Consider the following 19,592-nt stretch of genomic DNA (forward strand, 5'->3'; position numbering starts at 1 on the left):
TTTAATCCCAGCACTTGGGAGGCAGAGGCAGGTGATCTCTGTGAGTTCAAGACCAGCCTGATCTACAAGAGCTAATTCCAGGACATCCTCCAAAGCCACAGAGAAACTTTGTGTCAAAAAAAACAAAACATTTTTTTCTTTCCCACATGAGCGCGCGCGCGCGCGTGTGTGTGTGTGTGTGTGTGTGTGTGTGTGTGTGTGTGTGTGTACACACGCATGCACACCGTCTGTGGTAGGTGCCCATGTGCCACAGTGGGAGTATGTGGAGGTCAGAGGACAGCTTGGGAGAATTTGTTCTTTCCTTCCATCTTGTGGGTCCCAAGTGTTGAACCCAGGCTGACAGTCTCGACGGGAAGCACCTACCTGCTGAGCCATCTCATTGGCTCTAAAATGTTTGTTTGTTTCATCTGGCTCAGGCTGGCCTGGAACTTGCTAACTAGTGCAGACTGGACCTCACACTCATTACCCTGCCTTGGCTTCCTGAGTGTAAGATTGTAAACAGGAGTCACACAGCTTCTGTGTGTATTTTCAAAATAATGAGCATGTTATTGGGAAGGTAGTGAGGGTTCATTCATTCATTCATTTTGGGGGTTCTGAGTATTGAATTTGGGGTCTTGGGATGCTAGACAAGTGCTCCACCACTGACTGCATCCCAAACTCATTTCTTACGTTTTATTTCAGAAGACAGGGACTCTCTAAGATACGTAGGCTGGCCTGGGGCTTACTGTAGCTCAGGCTGGCCTGAAACTCTGGCTCCTCCTCCCTCAGCCTCTCAAGTGCTAGGATCATAGGTGTCACCCAGTACACCCTGCGCAGCGTGGCCTCCTCAGCCGCTATGGGGAGGAGCAGTTGGCTTGGTTCCAGGTGCTGGTTCCAGGTGTGGCCCTGTTGCTGCAGTGGGCTGGCCCTCCACCCTGCCCTTCCTGTGCAACCATCCTTCCTTCAGCTCACTAGGAGCAGGAGTGCCTGGAGCCCCGGGTGCAGATGGCATAGACCTCAAAGATTGACTTAGTAATGGGCTTGCATTAGTCTGAAGTAGGTCACAGGAAGCTTAGCCTGTTTTCTCCAGAGAGGCTGGTCACGTGTCCTTCAGTCAGAGATACTGCTGCTGTGTAGCCTGTGTAATAGTGACTCAGACCAAGGGTCCCAAGTCAGAATGGACTGGGCGCTCCCTAACCCCAGTAGTGAGTCAGGTCCTCTCTAAAGCTGGGTCAAGGTGACTAAGATTTGGCACTTTGACACTGTCCTCTTCTGGACTCTTAAGGAGCTCTGTGACTGTGTTCCCAAAGGCACACTACCATCAGCAGCGTACATGCAGAAGCTAGGGAGCCAGGCTTCTGGACTCTTTCTTAGTGGATTCCTGTGGTGTGTATACACCTACTGAGTCAGAGCCAGCAAACTAGCATGGCAATGCTGGAAATAACACTGTGGGATATTCATAGCATGGCGTGTTCATGCGGAAGTACAGTGACGGACATGAACAGTCCTTAAAGATACATGGATGACTAGGAACAAAGGCAGCAGAGAGCATACCCGGCTCCATTTCCATTTCCATACAAGAGTGCTAGAAATCGGGGTGGCAGGAGTCACCCTAGAGCCATGAAGTGAGCATCTGGGTTTTTGTTGTTGTTATTGTTTCATTCCATGGGTTTCACTCCATTACCCAGCTTGGCCTTGAACTCTTGCCTCAGACCCCTGGGTGCCAGAATCATAGACATGAGCTACCATGTCTAGCTAGTCATGTGGGTTTGGGTATTGTTATATTTCTTTGGGGGTTAGGTCCTGGGGATCAGACAAGGGCATTGTGGCTACATACATGCTGTACACTGAGCCGTGCCCCTAGCCCTACTTGTCCTTCTTGATGTGGGAGTCGGCGATGGAGCATGTGCAGCTTGTGAGAGCCCTGTGACCGCCACACTTAGGATTCGTGCATTTTAGGGCTGCTCACCTTTCCTTCAGTACGTAAAGCAAAAGCACAATGCTTTGATGGTTCTTCAGCCATGGAGCTACCTGAAGATTTCCAGGACCAGCGTGAGGAGTGGCCAGGTGATGGAAACCCATGGCCAATGTGTCATGGGAGACTGCTGATTTTCTGTGGTTTCTAATTTTCCCCCAGTGCCAGTGACCTCTGAGAGGCCAGTTCCTTTGGAGGGCTGGAGATGTTCTGTGTGAGCTGTGTTTGCTGTTGCACGCGCATGGGGCGCGCGCGCGCGCACACACACACACACACACACACACACACACACACACACACGGTGATCTGAAAGAGTCGTCTCTCCGCCCCCAATCTGATGTCCCTTTTCTGTGCCTTGTAGCTTTTCGATCATGTCGCTGAGTGCCTGGGGGACTTCATGGAGAAAAGGAAGATTAAGGACAAGAAATTACCCGTGGGATTCACGTTTTCTTTCCCCTGCCGGCAATCCAAAATAGACGAGGTAAGGATGGCTTGGGGCATGACTGGGTTCAGAAGGCGGCGACCTCCCTCTCAGGTTTCCCTTTGCTTATGGGTGACTCGCGTGCCTCTTAGTTTTGGAATCATTTGCCAAAATTAATGGGAGGTTGTCCGGCCTGTTTCTTCTTCCCCTTCCTCTATCTACCACCCCCACCCCCAGACCTCTTCTGAGAGGTCCAGTGTATCCCAGGCTGCTCTCTGGATAGTAGCCTAGGATGTCTTTGAACTCATGGTTCTCCTTTCTCAGCACCACCGTACCTGGTTTATATGGAGCCGGTGGTTAAACCCTGAACCTAGTGCGTGCTGGACAAGCGCTCTACTCACTCAGCCAAGACAACTGTTCTGTTGGCCCTGTTACTTTAGTTGCTGGTGTACTTATAGCAACCAATTATGGAACTTATAGCCACCAGGTAGAGGGAGCCATTGAGGAAGCTCTCGCAAGTGAGCAAGGTAGACAAGGCTTAATAGCAATGGAGAGAAGCGGAGAAATCTTCATGGGGACTGGGGTGTTTACCTGGACGCCACATGGCGACTGCGAGTCTGGGCACGCGCTGCGCCTCAGGAATCACGATGTCTTCTGCCCTAAGAGAAACCTCTGGTTTCCTTGTTGAGCTCCCAGGTGACTGACTTGTCACGGCATCTTTTTATTTGTCATTTGTTCATTCATGCATCTTTTTGGCAAGGATGTACTCAGCTCTAATCCTGTGGTAAAACTGTTCCTCTGAGAACTACAAAGATGTGGAAAAAAGTAGGCGGAGCTTGTTTCTTTTCTATGTGAAGGGACAGAACAACCCTCCACCCCGTGTGTCTGCGTGCGTGCGTGCGTGCGTGTAAACAAATGCCAGGGATTCTAACAGTTAACTTTGAGGGCCCAGCAGGCCCTTGGCTGCGTTTTCATGTGCACGTCACAGCTAACATAAATCTACGAATTAGGTGTTTCCCGCTGTGGATGGAGAGAGACTGAGGCTTGCCTGCAGCCCAGTGGACAGCAGAGAGCGTGATATCACACCGGTGTGCTTTACTGCAGCATTTGGGCACTGCACACTTGTCGGCAGTGCTGGACCCCTTTGGTGATGGGGTCCGTGTTGTTGCTTTTCTTCACGCTGGAGGTCGTGCATTTGTTTGCCTTGCAGAATCGGCAGGAAGGGCTTGGGGAGCCCGGTAGCTGGAGCTCCTTGTTTTAGGATGGAGAGCAGAGGCCTCCGTGGGATGACCCAGATTACTCATGACAGAGCCAGGAGCACTGTCACAGGCCTCACCTTCCGTTTTGCGCCCCCTCCCTTGAGTTTGTGTGACATGTTCCTGTCCCTGGTTTTCTCCACCTGGAACTTGGGTAGTGCGTCCCATCTAGACTCCCTAGGTGTCTGGCAGTTCAGTACTTCCAGGCCGTTCAGATCAGCTCTCCTGGGTCTTTCTCAGCCTTGCTGCTGTGTGATAGTATGGGAGAAAGGCCCCAAGTCCCCAGAAGATGCCTAAAGTGTAGGTCATGCTGGACTGTGTATGTGTACATTCTTGCCTATGCATTCACATGCCCGAGAAAGTCTAGTTTGTACATTAGACACATTAAGAGATTAATAACTGTAACTAATGATGAGACAACTCTAACCGTTTACTATAGTAAGAGTTATATAAAGATACATTCTCAAAATACCGAAATTGCTGGGTGGGTGGAGACGCGGCTTAGCTTGACAACTGTCTAGTATGCATGAAGCCCTGGGTTTGATCCCCAGCACTACATAAACCAGGTATGATGGTGTATTTCCAACACAGCCATAACCCAGTACTCAGGAGGTGGAGGCAGGTGGATCAGAGGCCCAGGGTCATCCTCAGCTACATAGCAAGTTCAAAGCCAAAGTGGGGCACCCTGTCTCCCAAAAAGTCAATTGCTCGTTGATACTTGGCAGTTGGTCTAATAACCAAGATGGCCACTAAGTGACCAACACGATGACTAAGTGTTTGATAGGCACTGGGCCAGGCCCTGAGAGAGAATGCCTAGCAGATATGGCCTGGCCTCCACAAAGCAGTCTTTGAAGTGGAGGAAGGTGTGGTAAGAGAGACATCCTCTTGGGGACAGGAGCCTGCAGGATGGAACAGATGTGGGGGTGGGGCTTACCTACAAGCCTGACCTCCCCATGGGGGAAGGGTTAAAGGCTGGGACCTCCATTGCTCAAATTTAGACCAGCTCCATTTTTTTTTTTTTTTTTTTTGGTTTTTTGAGACAGGGTTTCTCTGTAGCTTTGGAGGCTGTCCTGGAACTCACTTTGTAGACCAGGCTGGCCTCGAACTCACAGAGATCCGCCTGCCTCTGCCTCCCGAGTGCTGGGATTAAAGGCGTGCGCCACCAACGCCCGGCTTAGACCAGCTCCATTATTCTCTTCTGTTTTTGGTTGTGAGCCTAGCCGTTAACAGCTGAGCCATCCCTCCAGCCCCCATTATTCTCTATGTACAAAATGCTCCTTGAAGGGATGGGGTAACACTCTGCCAGGAAGTAGGTAGGAGCTTGGGGAAAGGACTGGGTCTCTGGTCTCTGGTCACCCATGTCCATGTCCTTCCCACAGTACCATATTTGTTTGTTTCATTGGAAGCTGAAGGAAAGAAAACATTGACCAGGGTCATTTCCAATGCCTGGCTTAGTCACAGTTGCTCCAGAGTGAAGGATCACAAAGTCAAGGAGGGTTCGTCCTCTCCAGTCAGCCCATAGTCTGCACAGCTCTCAGAGTGAGGTCAGGCCCCTCTTCTTTGTGTGAGTCCTGGGAGGCTGGCAGGGCCTGGCAATGGGTCATCCCAAACCTGCTGTGACTACAATCTTCCCCACTGAGAAAAAAGCAGCCAAATAGAACTGTTTTACACTCTCTCTCTTTAAAGATTTACTATGTATACAGTGATCTGTCTGCACACCAGAAGAGTGCACCAGATCTCATTATGGATGGTTGAGAGCCACCATGTGGTTGCTGGGAATTGAACTCAGCAGCTCTGGAAGAGCAGCCAGTGCTCTTAACCTCTGAGCCGTCTCTCCAACCCCTTCCCCCTCTTTCTTTTTTTAAAAGCCATGTGTAAAAACCATTGAAATAGTACAAAGTATGTTGCAAAGCTAAGTCCCAGTTCATGCACACTCCTGGGACTTCGCCTCGTCAGTGTCTCTCCTGCTTGCTGCTGCTCCGTGAACACGCAAACAGGGACGAGCATCGTACCATATAGCGGTGGTCGGGGCACATACAGATGGGAGTGCAAGTTCCAAACAGCCACAGGTCCCATTAGCCAGCACGATTCCTTCAGCCCCGGAAAGAATTCTCTTAGCATTCTTTTTCTCTTTCCTGTTTGGTCATGGATTGAAAACTGAGGCCTCGCTGGAAAGTTGAGGTGATCAATCAGGTCTCACTGAATTTTCTGACTTTCTCTCCCACTTGTTTGTTTGTGCGGGATCACACGCGCGTGCCACATACTTGTAAAGGTCAGGGGGCAAGTTAGGGGATTGGCTCTCTCGGCTCGTCAGGGTTAGTGGTAAGTACCTTTACCCACCGAGCCATCTTGCCGGCCCATTGCTTTGCTTGTGCCCCCTCCTTCTCAATTTATATATATTTATTTATTGTGTGTGTGTGTGTGTGTGTGTGTGTGTGCGTGTGCGTGCACGTGTGCATGTGTGTGCACACTCACATGTTCCCACCAAGGTCAGAAGAGGGTGTCAGATCCTCTGGAACTGGATTACAGGTGCGTGCGAGTCATCAAACATGGGTGCTGGGAAATGAACTCAGGTCCTCTGCACAGCACCAAGTACTCTCAGCCGCCGAGGCTTCTCTCTAGCTCCTTTTGCATGGGGCCTGGCTGCAGAGCTGACATCCGCCTGGGTGTTAGAGGCTCTGCTGTTTACTGACGTGCCGCTTTCTTGATTCCAATACTGCAAGTTGGAGATTGTGACTCTGTTTTTTTTTTTTTTCTCTCTCTCTCTCCTTTAAGTTCCTCCAGAGGGGTTACAGAGATGGCTCTTTAAGTTCCTCCAGAGGACCAAGGTTCAATTCCCAGCACCCACAGGGTGGCTCACAACTAACTCAAGTTTCAGGGGATCTGACACCCTCACACAGACATACATACAGGCAAAATACCAGTGCACACAAAATAAAAAATAAATGAATCATTTTTTAAGAAGTTTCTCGAGAGAAACCCATTAAGTGGACAGACAGGTGGTGGATCAATATCGCTCTGGCTCCAATGTGACTTGGTAGAGGCCACTTGATGCTCTGCTGGAGTAGCCCCCAAGGCCTTGGGATGCCAAGGCTCGCTGCCCTCATTCCCCTTTTCCACTCTCTTTCACAGGCTATCCTGATCACATGGACAAAGCGGTTCAAAGCCAGTGGTGTGGAAGGGACAGATGTGGTCAAGCTGCTGAATAAAGCCATTAAGAAGCGAGGGGTAATTTCTCTTGGGTTCTGCAGAATCTGGTATGGGGGGAGGGGCGCAGAGATCTCCATCTTAAAATGACTCCCCCCTCATGTTGCCGGGAGGGGAGGGGCACAGAAGGTGCTATGGCTTGAACACCCTGACAGGGGACAAGTGAGAATCCCAGCCCAGGGGGGTAGGTCAGATGGGAACTCTCAGCAATGCCCCCCAAAGGTGGCCTGCAGCGGAAACCCCCCAGCTGTAATCTTACAGTTCCCATAACGCAATCACTACTCTGTAATCCAGTTAACTGAGTCTAGGCTGCAGTGAAGCCTGTGCCACCTACTGCCTTGGTGGCAATTGAGACTATGAACACGCCTGCCAAGCTTACCTCTGAGGCTGGGATTTCTGCACCCATGTGGGAGCTGATGGTGACATTCTCTCATTATTGGTCCCCAGGACTATGACGCTAACATTGTAGCTGTGGTGAATGACACAGTCGGGACCATGATGACCTGTGGCTACGATGACCAGCAGTGTGAAGTTGGCCTGATCATTGGTAGGGTGACCCCTGAGCTCCGTCCTTTGATCAGCCAATGAGGCGCCCTGCCCTTCCCTGTGTGGTCACAGCTTCCCACACTGTCTCTCCCAGGTACTGGCACCAATGCTTGCTACATGGAGGAACTGCGACACATCGACCTGGTGGAAGGTGACGAGGGGAGGATGTGCATTAACACAGAGTGGGGAGCCTTTGGGGACGATGGGTCCCTGGAAGACATCCGAACGGAGTTTGACAGAGAGTTAGACCGGGGGTCCCTCAACCCTGGGAAGCAGTTGTGAGTAGACTTTCTCTTCTAGCTACATATCTGACTTACGAAGCACTTAGCAAAAGACTGGGGGGCGGGGTAAGTGGGACCGCCATAAAGTCAGGTGGTCACAAATGCCATCGCCCATTGGATTTTTCTTTTGTCTCACTGGGTGTGGTCCCCAGGGCCAGCTGGCATGGTAGGCAAATACTCTACCACTGAGCCACATCTTCAGCCTTTAAACTGTTCTTTACTTTGAAAGAGAGGCTTATTAAGTTGCCTAGGTTGGCCTTGAACTTACAATCCTCCAGGCTCAGCCTCCTGAGTAGCTGAGGTGACAGGCTTGCACTATCAACCTGCCCTCTCCTTCAGATATGCATGATTGGAGTTCACGAGGAGTTCACACCTTTAAAGGCAAGATGGCTTAGTGGATAAAGGTGCTTAGTGTGTAAGCCTTGGACTTGAATCGGAGACCTGGAGCCCACGTAAAGGTAGAAGGAGAGAACCACCGCCTGGAAGTTGCTCTCTAATCCCCCTGTGTGAACCCATGCACGCACACACACACAATATCTCTGCCTGCATGCCATAAACTGGGCGCAGTGGCACATCCCATCATCAGGAGGTGGTAGAAGAGGTTCAGACGTTCAAGGCCACCCTGTGCTATACAGGTATGTTCAAGGACAGCCTAGGCTGCGTGAGACCCCCATCTCAAATGAACATATAGATAGCGTAGGAAGTGCCAGGCACAGGCAAGAAGGTCATAAGCACTCAGCCAATCGCAAGCCGGATCTCATGGTCAGGACCTCTATGAACACATGTCCTCTGCAGAGGAAATGGAGTCCTAGACAGGCACAGTGGCAACAGAACTGATGTGAAGCCTGGCAGTCAGGCTCCGCTTGCCTTCCAGCTCAGGGATTCCAGCCGAGGCTCCGCAGGGCTCTTCCCGCAGGAGCCCGGACAGTAGCCGAACAGCTAGGCCACCACAGAGGGAGCATCCATTCTCTGGAGCTGGGTGGGCCTGCCTGGGCCTGTCAGGAACAGGGAACAATGAAGACTGTGTTTGGAAGGAGGCTGTGTGCTGTGCTGACAGGCCGTAGCTGGGCGCTCGAGGGCCCAGCCGCATCTTTGGCTGCTGGATGGCACTGACGAGAACAGATTGTTTTGTTGTATCACTGCCAGCTCTGGGGGTGCCAGCTAGCCAGCCAACCAGCCGCCCTCAAGAGGAGTCCCCTGATCTGCTTGGCTTAGGGGCTCCTTCCCGTCCCCGACCAGCCATACTTGGGTCTGAATCTGACTCAAATATGGTATTAAGCCCCAGTAGCCCTCAGACTGAGTCTTTGGCTTGGCCTGTGTTAGTTTCCATCCACAGGCTCCCCTATGGTGCTTGGACCAGAGAGGCTGCTTCAGATATGGAATCACATCTCACAAGCACATTCGCTGTGGGATTGGTCCATTCCTGAGTTTGGTCAGAGCAGTGGGTGAGCTGATTGGCCTTCACTACTTAAGACCCACCCCTGGATGTCAGGATGAGGCCAGTGGGGAAGGAGCGTGCATTTCTCAATGGCAATCATGCGAGGGGCTGGAGATGTAGCAATGCTGGCACAGTGTTTGCCTAACATGCACACAGCCCTGAGTCAGAACCTTGGTACTGTATAAACCAGACCTCATAGCACACGCCCGTAATCCCATCCCTCAAGAAGTGCAGACAGGAGAATTGGAAGTTCAAGGTCATCCTTTGCTGTAGACCAGGCTGGCTTTGTGAGAATTTGTCTCAAAAACAAAACAAACCATCAAACATAGAGACAGACTTCTGAGTTGATTGATCTGAGCTACATACCAGCTCTGGCCTCAGCTGAGTTCCAAACCCAGATCTGCTGTTGCTGTTCTTCCACGAACAGGTGTATTGACCTCTCTGAGCTTTCAACTTCTCCATGGTAGAATGGTCCTTGGGCCCCCTGTTGTTGGAAGCTTCTGGGCAATGTGAACTGAGGTCCTTAGTGCAGCGGTCCCTGACACCTGTCATCTCCATCTTCCTCATCGTCTTCACCGTCATTAAGCACCAAGGCTGTACTCAACAAATGCACCGGGGCTGGGGAGATGGATCAGCAGTTAAGAGAGTACACTGTTCTTGCAGAGGACCTGAGTTCAGGCCCCAAGATCCGTGCCAGGAAGCTCAAAACTACCCGTTGTGGGCACATATACTTCGGCACACAGACAACACATAATGTATATGCGTATGCATATGTGTATTAAATATATTGGGTTTTCAAGATCAGGTTTCTCTGGTACCTTTGGTGCTTGTCTTGGCAGTCACTCTGTAGACCAGGCTGGCTTCAAACTCACAGCGATCCACCTGCCTTTGCCTCTTGGAGTGTTGGGATTAAAGGCGTGCACCACTCCCCCCAACTATTAATGATTTTTTAAAAGTTATCTTATCAAAAACCAAACAAATGCACAAATAGCCTTTTTCCCTGTGAAGAACAGCTCCCCCACCTTCCTAAAGAAGCTGATTTTCCTCTTTTGAGCTGGGCACTTCCTGGCTGCCTTCATGTGATAAAGTACTAGGAATGAGAGCCCTGTGGAAGGCACCTCACGCAGTGGTGTAAAAGGTGACCCTTTCATTTGTGTGGGGTCCTTCTCACCTGCCACCTCTACTCTAAATCCCAATGTCCCCTACTTCCGGGCAGCCAGCCTTCCTCGCCTGGCCTGTGCCTGCCTGGCAGCATCCTCCTGGTGGCCACCCTGTCTAGAGTCAGCGTCCGTCCGTCCTTCCGTCCGTCCGTCCGTCCGTCCGTCCCTTGTTGAATCACACACGTGACCTTGCCTACCGACGGAGACTGGGAGCTTGAGAGATGCAGTGGTCCCCTCTGCTTTTCTGCTGTTCCCTCCTTGAATGCTGACCCCAGCGTTGGGACAGAGGGAACTTAAAGATGCCTATGGGGTTCCCTCCCTCCTGCAGGTTCGAGAAGATGGTCAGTGGCATGTACATGGGGGAGCTGGTCCGGCTGATCCTGGTGAAGATGGCCAAGGAAGGCCTCTTGTTTGAAGGGCGCATCACTCCAGAGCTGCTCACGAGGGGCAAGTTCAACACTAGTGACGTGTCAGCCATTGAAAAGTAGGTACCATCTGGGAGAAAGGCGGAGGCCTGCTAACTCTTGAGACTAAGTGCCGGGGGCAGCTTTTCTCCAGGGACCGGGCTGTCTGGATCCCCTCACCCTCACACAACCTCTCCAGCTGGTTTCCCTGCACGATCTTTCTGGTGCAGTCTTTCAAGAAACACCCTAGAGGGCTGGAGAGATGGCTGAGCAGGTTCAGTCCCCAGCACCCACATGGCAGCTCACAATCATCTGTCTCCAGGAGACCAACTTCTGGCCTCTGCAGGCACCAGGCATGCGTGTGGTGCACCAAAACACCCACAGACATAAAAAGCAAATGAATCTTAAAAAGAAAAATAACTTAGGACAGTGTTTTATGGATGATTTTCTTGTCTAGTTTCAAAATCAGTGCCCTCTTCCTCACCCTCACACACCACCCACAAGCACACACACATCCACTACACACACACACCTCACTCACCGTGTTCACCCTCATCCCATCCGCTCTGGGTAAGATTTAGGTCAAGGAAACTGATGATTTCAGTGTTGAGCAAGAGACTGACCAAACCTAGGCCTGGATTCTTTGGAATTCCCTCTTGGGAACCTAGAGGCTTCCAGTCAATGACTGGATGGTTCTGGGGGAATACTAGTTTATAGTATTCATTAACTAGAATACTAAAGAAACCTGATCACTGTGATTAACCCAACATTCCCCAAAACTTATTTGGAGCCCAAACCACCTCCCTGCTTCTACGTGTCCTCAGACAATGCCTGTGGACAGCCATGCTCCCTAAAATTCAGATTTAGGAAATACTGGCTATAATAGGTAGATATAAAAGGAGAAAGTTCAGGCAGTATCCTGCCCTCTACCGTCTGGCATCCTGTAATGCTCAGAATCCACTGTCTTGCTGCAGGCACAGGCCTGCATACTGAGAGGCTCACAGTACGGTGCGGTCCAGGAATACCACGTCTAAAGGATGCCTGTGCTGTGCACAGCTTCTGTGTCCATGGGGTTCGGGAGGCTTCGTGGAGCCATGGAAGGCCATTGGCAAAGACACGAGGCCACTTGCTGCTCCAGGCCATCTGACCCCACATGATCTACCTGCACTGTGCCCGCACTGGTCCTGGAAACTTAGATCATGCCAGTGGAGCTTTGCTTTGGCTCTGACAGTTTAAGGATAGCTGTCTCTGTGGCTAAAGAAAGAGGCTGCCGGGAGGGTGAGAGCTTTCCCGGGCTCTTGCTGCGTAAGCCGTGTCTTGGCGTTTGTCATGGGGTCATTCATTCTCTTTCGGCCCAGTCCTCGGATTCCATGTGTGTGCTGTAACTGGTGAAGTCTATGCAGAAGTGCCTGCCTTATTCATCTTGGCCTGTTTCTCCCATTGGTCTTTGGTTACTAAGAACCAATGAGATGGGGGGGGGGGGAAGGGATGATTTTTTTTTTAAAGACTAACCAAGTACAATAACAACAAATCTATACAGTGCCTCTGAATGAAATGAAACCATTAGAATTTTACAGAAAACACCAGGACATGTGTGTAAGCAGCTCAGGTCCTCCATGAGGGGAGGCTCTCCCCCTTCCCTGTGAGCGTTAACCCCCGGCGGCAGAAACAGCTCTTTCTCTCCGCTTGCTCACAGTCCATGTGTGCCGTTAGCCCTCTCCCAAGCCCGGCATGACATGCCCGGCCTGGCAGTGTTTCCACCAGTCATATTTCTTCTGCAAGAGCACCCACCCCAGGCATCTCACAGAGCTACGGCCATGCCAGGCTGCATGGTGGGATCTGCTATCCCCAGCTTTGCCTCCCAACTCGGGCGCTTGCCCTCCACAGCCTGCATGGTCCCGAACTCAAAGTCTGGCCTCTCGTCACCTCACAGGAATAAGGAAGGCATTCACAATGCCAAGGAAATCTTAACCCGCTTGGGAGTGGAGCCATCTGACGATGACTGTGTTTCGGTCCAGCACATATGCACCATCGTCTCCTTCCGCTCAGCCAACCTAGTGGCTGCCACGCTCGGGGCCATCTTGAACCGCCTGCGTGACAACAAGGGCACAGCCAGGCTTCGGACCACAGTTGGTGTGGACGGTTCTCTCTACAAGATGCACCCACAGTGAGTCCACCCTGTGTGTCAGCTCCCTCATCCGAGTGAGACCAAGGCCCTCCCCCAGAGGGCAGATGTGTGTACCCAGGGCCCGGTTCTGGGGAGCAAGGCTAAGTAAGAGTTGCCTCATTTGGGACACCTTGCCCTCAGTGCACCCGTCCATGTTGCTTCTGCAGGTCCTTTTTGGTCTCTTATTTCCCAAGGTGAGATAGAGGTATCTCCAGAAGGAATGAGAGGTGTGGTGTGTCCGCAGCCTGGCTGCATTTACCCAGAGGGACTTCATCCCCATTAGAACTGGAACTTGGGCTGGACACTGTGGTTTAGTCTCAGCACTCCAGAGGCAGAGGCAGGTGAATCTCTCTGTATTTGATGCCAAGTGTGGTCTACAAAGCAAGTTCCAGGACAGTCAAGCTACATGGAGAAACCCTGTCTTAAAAACAAAACAAAACAGCTGGAATTTGGTGGTAGGAGTAGTGGCAGTATTTTTTGTTTTGTTTTTGATTTTTTTTTTTTTTTTTGAGACAGGGTCTCATGTAGCCTAGACTATCAAACTGGTGATGTAGCAAAGGCTGGCCTTGAGCTCCTGATCCTCTGGCCTCTGCCTCCAGAATGCTATTATAGGTGTGTGCTGCCAAGACTGGTGGCATCCATGTTCTTGTTTTAGAAGCTTCTGGTAAAAATCCACCAGCCCCTCAGACCCTGCCGCTTTAAACAGGCACATGCCCGCTCTTGGCTTTTGAGAGCCAGAGGTAGAGTAGTGAGAAGAAATCTCTCCAGAGCGGGCGAGCCTTCCTATTGAGGTGCCTTCTTGCCTGCTGACCACTCTGGCCCATCTGAGCATCAAGGATCTCCCTGGACATTGAAAACGTGCTAGAGACTTTTTAAATGGCTGAAAGTAAATTCTGAGTCTTCGCGGAGTTTTTGCAACATCTGCCTGTGGTGTGGTTTTTGTGTGAGTGTAGTACCTAAGCTCCTTCACGCGTTTGTGTCGCCCACTCGCAGACTCTCAGCCTCAAGGATGCTTGCACAAATGCTGCTTTGGGTTGAAGTAGCTCTTGGGTGCTGAGGGGCAAGCGTGCTAGGCTCGTCAGGCGATGCTCCCTTCCAAGTTCACAATTTTGTTATTTTTCATATTTTAAAAATATTTAAATAGAAAACTATGCCATTCTTTTTGTTTGTTTGTTTGTTTGTAGACAGGGTTTCTCTGTAGCTTTGGAGTCTGTCCTGGTACTCGCTCTGTAGACCAGGCTGGCCTCGAACTCACAGGGAGTCATTCTTAGTCCATTCCTTGGAAGGCGATGTCTGCTAGTATTTTGGGAAAAGGGCTTTTCCTGATTCCTTTGGCAGACAGCCTTATACAGCAGGACCACAAGTTCTGTGTCTCACGAGGGCCTAAGCTTTTCTTCTGGGGAGGAAGGGAAGAGCCAAGTGAAAATAAAAACAAAACACAAGAGGGGTTATTGAGCCCTGCCTCATGGCCAGTTCCTTATGACAGCTCCTCACTGAACCCATTTATTTCTCAGCATTCTGTGCCTTCAGGCATTGATCTCCATTGAGTTCAAGGTCAATACTGGCTCAAGGTCACTTGCCACTGCAGCAGTGGGCGCTCGCTCCCCCTTGTTCTCAGATGGAAGCATTTGCCTTTGCTCCCCCCCACACACTTTTTGATCATTTGAAACAAAGTCTTTCTGTGTAGCCCAGGCTGGCCTGGAATTGACTATGTAGCCCAGGCTGGCCTGGAATTGACTATGTAGCCCAGGCTGGTCTGGAGCTAGTGGTAGTCCTCCTGCTTCACACAAGATGGTGTGGACCCTTGAGTTTTTTTCATAGGTAATACTCATAAAATAATAAGTCCTCCCTTTTGTTATTCTTGTTGCTATAAGCAGTTTTGGATAATCTCCTGTGGGTGTGCATGTGGGGTGTGTATGTATGTGGGGCGTGTCTGTGTGTCTGTGTCTGTATGTGGGGTGTGGGGGTGTGTATGTGTGTGGGGGTGTGTGTGTGTGTGTCTGTATGTATGTGGGGCGTGTCTGTGTATGTATGTGGGGTGTGGGGGGTGTGTGGGATGTAAAGAAACAGCAATAGTAGAGAATGGAATTAAGGCGTGCTGACTGGAGAGTTACCAGACGTCCCCAACAAGTAGCTTCCACCTTCTCCCTCAGGTATTCCCGGCGTTTCCACAAGACCCTGAGGCGCCTGGTGCCTGACTCCGATGTGCGTTTCCTCCTCTCAGAGAGTGGCAGTGGCAAGGGTGCTGCCATGGTGACCGCAGTGGCCTACCGCCTGGCCGAGCAGCACCGGCAGATTGAGGAAACCCTGGCCAACTTCCGTCTCTCCAAGGAGACCCTGATGGAGGTGAAGAAAAGGATGCGGACTGAGATGGAAACAGGGCTGAAGAAGGAGACACACAGCAAGGCTACCGTCAAGATGCTGCCTTCTTATGTCCGGAGCATCCCGGATGGATCCGGTGAGGGCTTGTTGGGACTGCCACACCTCTGTCCCAGGAACAGAGGGACTGGGTACAGGACATTTTGGACTCTCCCAAGGATGCTTTTGCACTGGTTATGTCTAATTTGACAATGACTGGATTCTTAACCTACCCCAGTGTGTGTGTGTGTGTGTGTGTGTGTGTGTGTGTGTGTGTGTGTGTGTGTGTAGAGAGAGAGAGAGAGAGAGAGAGAGAGAGAGAGAGAGAGAGAGAGAGAGAGAGAGAGATTTGGAGCTTAGAACAATTCAATTCTTCTGGTGGGACCCTCTTTGTAAAACCACTTTTGACTGGAAAATGGGAGTCCAGGCATAGTAGTGCACACCTATAATCTCCGCACTCAGGAGGCTCTGGAGTTTGAGGCCAGCCTCAGCTACATGAGACAGACCAACAGAAGAACACACACAGTCCTCTCCTTTTTAAGTACTAGTATGTGTGAAGAAGGCAGGTTTGGGGCTTTGTTTCCCAGGTAGGTTGGAGAAGCATCCTGTTCCTCACTAAGGCTAGATTCTGTGGCAATACTGAAGAGATTTTTGAGTGGATCCTCAGAATAATGACTGGGATAGAAAACTCATCTTACAGATAGGTTTTTTTATTGCTTTACTATAAACCACTCCCAATTTTAGTGGCATACATCAAGTACCATTCACTAGTGGCCACAGGCAATTCTGTTCATCCAGGCGAGGCTCTGCTGGTCTCTGCTGGGAGTCAACGCAGAGGCTAACCTCAACCTTTTCTGGATACCCAGGGTCACAGTGGCTGGCCATGGCTTTCCCACTAGTGGGTCACTGAGCTCTACAACTGGGTAGAAGCAGGATCTGGAAGCCAAGGCTAGGACTGGCTTAGCTTTTCACATGCCACACCCCTTGGGCCCCAGAACTCCAAAAGAAGAGAAATAGGTTCCTCCAATTTTCAGTTGCAAGAACTGTATACCCACATTGCAAAGAGGGAAGGAGGGCTCTGGCCACTTTTAGATTGCATACATTGTTACAAATAATGTGTATTTTTATATGAGGGTCACTAAAGTCAAGATATTGTTGTTGGGCTTTGAAGTAACCCTGGTTAGTTCACTTCCTGGGGCCACCCTTCTGATGCCAGCCCAGCTTGTGACTCAAGAGTCTCTCTCTCCTTTGAGACCTTGCTCTATATCTCAGGGAGCATTCATTGCAGTCCCTGAAATTCAGGATGGGTGACAGTTGGAGGTGGGGGTCGGGTACCGGCCACCAAGATGTACTTAGCCATTTGTGGCTTCCTCTGTGTTTCCCCTTGTGACAGAGAATGGTGACTTCTTGGCCTTGGATCTTGGAGGAACCAATTTCCGTGTCCTACTGGTAAAGATCCGCAGTGGGAAGAAGAGAACAGTGGAAATGCATAACAAGATCTACTCCATCCCTGTGGAAATCATGCAGGGTACCGGGGAAGAGGTAAGGCGGACCTGTGTGTGCACACCTATCGAGGGCACGTCACTCACCTGACCAGTGGCATCGGTGGCGCTCATGAGATAACCCATATCTGCCATGGGACAGTGTAGCTGTGTCCCTGGGGCCCTAAAGCATCAGGTCTTTCGTGCTGTGCCTTACCCATGATATTCCAATGGTCGGGGTTCCTAGAGAAAGGGTGTGTGTGTGTTTGCATGCTGAGAGTGAGAAACCAAAGAGAAGCTGGGTAACCCATTTCTTATCTCTTAAAGCTGTTTGACCACATCGTCTCCTGCATCTCCGACTTCCTGGACTACATGGGGATCAAAGGCCCCCGGATGCCTCTGGGTTTCACCTTCTCATTTCCCTGCAAGCAGACGAGCCTGGATTGTGTGAGTCTCCTGCCTGCAGACAGCAGACTTCTGACAGAGCTGACTTCATGTGGCTAGGGTTTTCTCTGACCTCAGTGCTATCCTTAGATGCCTGGGACAGTCTTATATGTCTCATGGTCACCCCCAGGACACCGTAAGACTACTCTCCTGTCATTGTTGAAAGGAGCCATCTTGCCAGGAGGTGGCAGTGCACGCCTTTTATCCCTGCACTCGGGAGGCAGAGACAGGTGGAGCTCTGTGAGTTCGAGGCCAGCCAGGTCTACAGAGCCAGTTCCAGGACAGCCAGAGCTGTTACACAAAGAAACCCTGCCTTGAAAAACCAAAAAAGAAGGAGCCACCTCTTCTGAGAACCTCGGGGCCCTTCTGTTCTCCTGTGCCCTCGGCCGTCACCTTGGTTACAGAACTTTGCACACTTAAGAAGCTCACTAGCTCTTCTTGCCTTCCTCCCCAACCCCACTCCTTTTTTTATCCAACTCCTTTATCCCAGGCTGGCTTCCACCTTAGCCACATGGCCACTCCTAGGGGTCGGTGTGGCAGGCATGCACCACCACACCTGACTTATTTGTGCTGGGATGGAACCCTGAGCTTTGTATAGGCAAGCACTCTGCCAGCGCGCTCATCCTCAGTCCTTAGGGGCTTTCCTTTTGGCTGGTTGTATGGCAAGGAGCTCGATACCTACAGGCCCTGGCACAGTTCTGTGCTAGAATGGACCTTTAGATAAATGCTGAAGCTATAGGGTGAAAGGGTCCCAGATGGGGCTTGGGTATCCACTGGGAACTAACGGGTATGGATGGGTGAAGGTTACTGTTAGGTCTCACTCAGTATCTATGACTCCTCCCAGCACTTCTCGCCCCACCCCCTATCCTAAACATTCCTCCCCCGAGGCTGATCCCTTGTAATTCAGCCATTTTGGCTATACCAGGCTCCTCTTTTGGTTGGTGACTTCTCTCTTGCTCTCCCTCCCCCTCTCCTCTCATGGCCCTGTTTAGTCTGCTGGCCCTGCTCAGCCTGGACTCTTTCTGCTTTCTCCCTCATATCTACAGCAAGAATCATCTCCATACTTTCAGAGTAGTCATGTCCTCCTCCTGATATATTTTTTTTTTCATTCAGTTGCCGTTTCTGTTTTTAGGGATCTCCTGTGCCAGTGCGGGAATCAGAACCCTGTGCCAGGACGGGTCAGGGGTGGGTGGACATATTGGGGGGCAGATGGAGATGATTATACAGAATCCCTGAGGGAGGACATCAGCTGCCCCTGGCTGTAGAAGGGTTACTCACCCAAGCTCTTCTGGTGCTTTTCTTGTTGTAGGGAATCTTGATCACCTGGACAAAGGGTTTCAAGGCCACTGACTGTGTGGGTCATGACGTTGTCACTTTACTGAAGGATGCGATAAAAAGGAGAGAGGTAATTTAATATTTTTTATTTTTTTATGTTGGGAAGGGTTTACAAAAATTAAGCTTGCTTTTTTGGGAAGAATTGGAACACCACAGAAGCATGTAATTTGGGAGTGGTAGAAGCATCCCCCCAAGTCACTGCCAGCATTAAAGTAACATTAAGGGATAATATGGGAGCTGGTAGGATGGTTCCACAGCCTGCCACCAAGTCTTCCCAGAACTTACATGATGGAGGGAGAGAATTAACTCCTGTGGTTTATCTTTTGATCTACAAACATGTGCTGTGGTGTGTGTGCGTACACACAATAAAGAAGTGTGGGGCTGGAGAGATGGCTCAGAGGTTAAGAGTACTGGCTGTTCTTCCAGAGGTTGTGAGTTCGATTCCCAGCGACCACATGGTGGCTCACAACCATCTAACATGAGATCTGGTGCCCTTGCCTGGCATGCAGGCATGTATGCATGCAGACAGAACACTGTACATAATATTAAAAAAGTGTGGAAAGGATGATATAGCCAAAGAGAGGCCAAATGACTCATGGCGATGGAAAAAGAGAAGCAGTTCCTAAGAGCCCATACAGCCAGGTACTGCTGTGGACGTCCTGTTGGCTGGAATAGACTTAGACAGCATTGCTACTCTGTGTCAAAGGACAGAACACAGTCAAGGAGTCAACCCTGGTTCCCAGCAGCATCCAGTCCACAGCATGAGCTAGCAGGATTCAAAGCAGGCCAAGTTAGCCCTTCCCTAGATCCATGTCCCTTTCTCTTCCAAGGAATTTGACCTGGATGTAGTGGCTCTGGTCAACGACACTGTAGGCACCATGATGACCTGTGCATATGAGGAACCCACTTGTGAAATTGGACTCATCGTAGGTAAGCGTCCGGAAGGGGACACTGGCGTTTCCCGGTTTGTAGAGATCTGGCAGCTCAGTTCTTAGTGGGAGACAATTGGTTTACCACCTCTAGAATTCTATACTGGAGGAAGGCTGCAGCATTCCCTTCCCAACATCCCATAATGCCGCTGCACATCAGTTATGATTGAACCGTCTGTCATGTGTGGATGGAGTGGGGTGTCTGAAACCA

The 19,592-nt window shown here is 50.6% G+C and overlaps 1 protein-coding gene across 2 annotated transcripts in view; it reads left to right on the plus strand.

Moving 5' to 3' along the window:
• The window catches only part of Hk1 (hexokinase 1), an 89,167-nt gene that overhangs the window by 60,084 nt on the left and 9,491 nt on the right, over positions 1–19,592 (plus strand). For both annotated transcript variants that reach the window (XM_040732021.1, XM_005070906.4), the window contains 11 exons: positions 2,316–2,435; positions 6,764–6,859; positions 7,286–7,385; positions 7,479–7,662; positions 10,592–10,747; positions 12,601–12,834; positions 14,988–15,292; positions 16,586–16,734; positions 17,001–17,120; positions 18,427–18,522; positions 19,283–19,382. In XM_040732021.1, coding sequence (XP_040587955.1) covers positions 2,316–2,435; positions 6,764–6,859; positions 7,286–7,385; positions 7,479–7,662; positions 10,592–10,747; positions 12,601–12,834; positions 14,988–15,292; positions 16,586–16,734; positions 17,001–17,120; positions 18,427–18,522; positions 19,283–19,382 — 1,660 coding nt within the window. The remainder of the gene's footprint in view (positions 1–2,315; positions 2,436–6,763; positions 6,860–7,285; positions 7,386–7,478; positions 7,663–10,591; positions 10,748–12,600; positions 12,835–14,987; positions 15,293–16,585; positions 16,735–17,000; positions 17,121–18,426; positions 18,523–19,282; positions 19,383–19,592) is intronic.

Source organism: Mesocricetus auratus, unplaced genomic scaffold (assembly GCF_017639785.1).
Source record: "Mesocricetus auratus isolate SY011 unplaced genomic scaffold, BCM_Maur_2.0 Super-Scaffold_100027, whole genome shotgun sequence".
Lineage (NCBI taxonomy): Eukaryota > Metazoa > Chordata > Mammalia > Rodentia > Cricetidae > Mesocricetus > Mesocricetus auratus.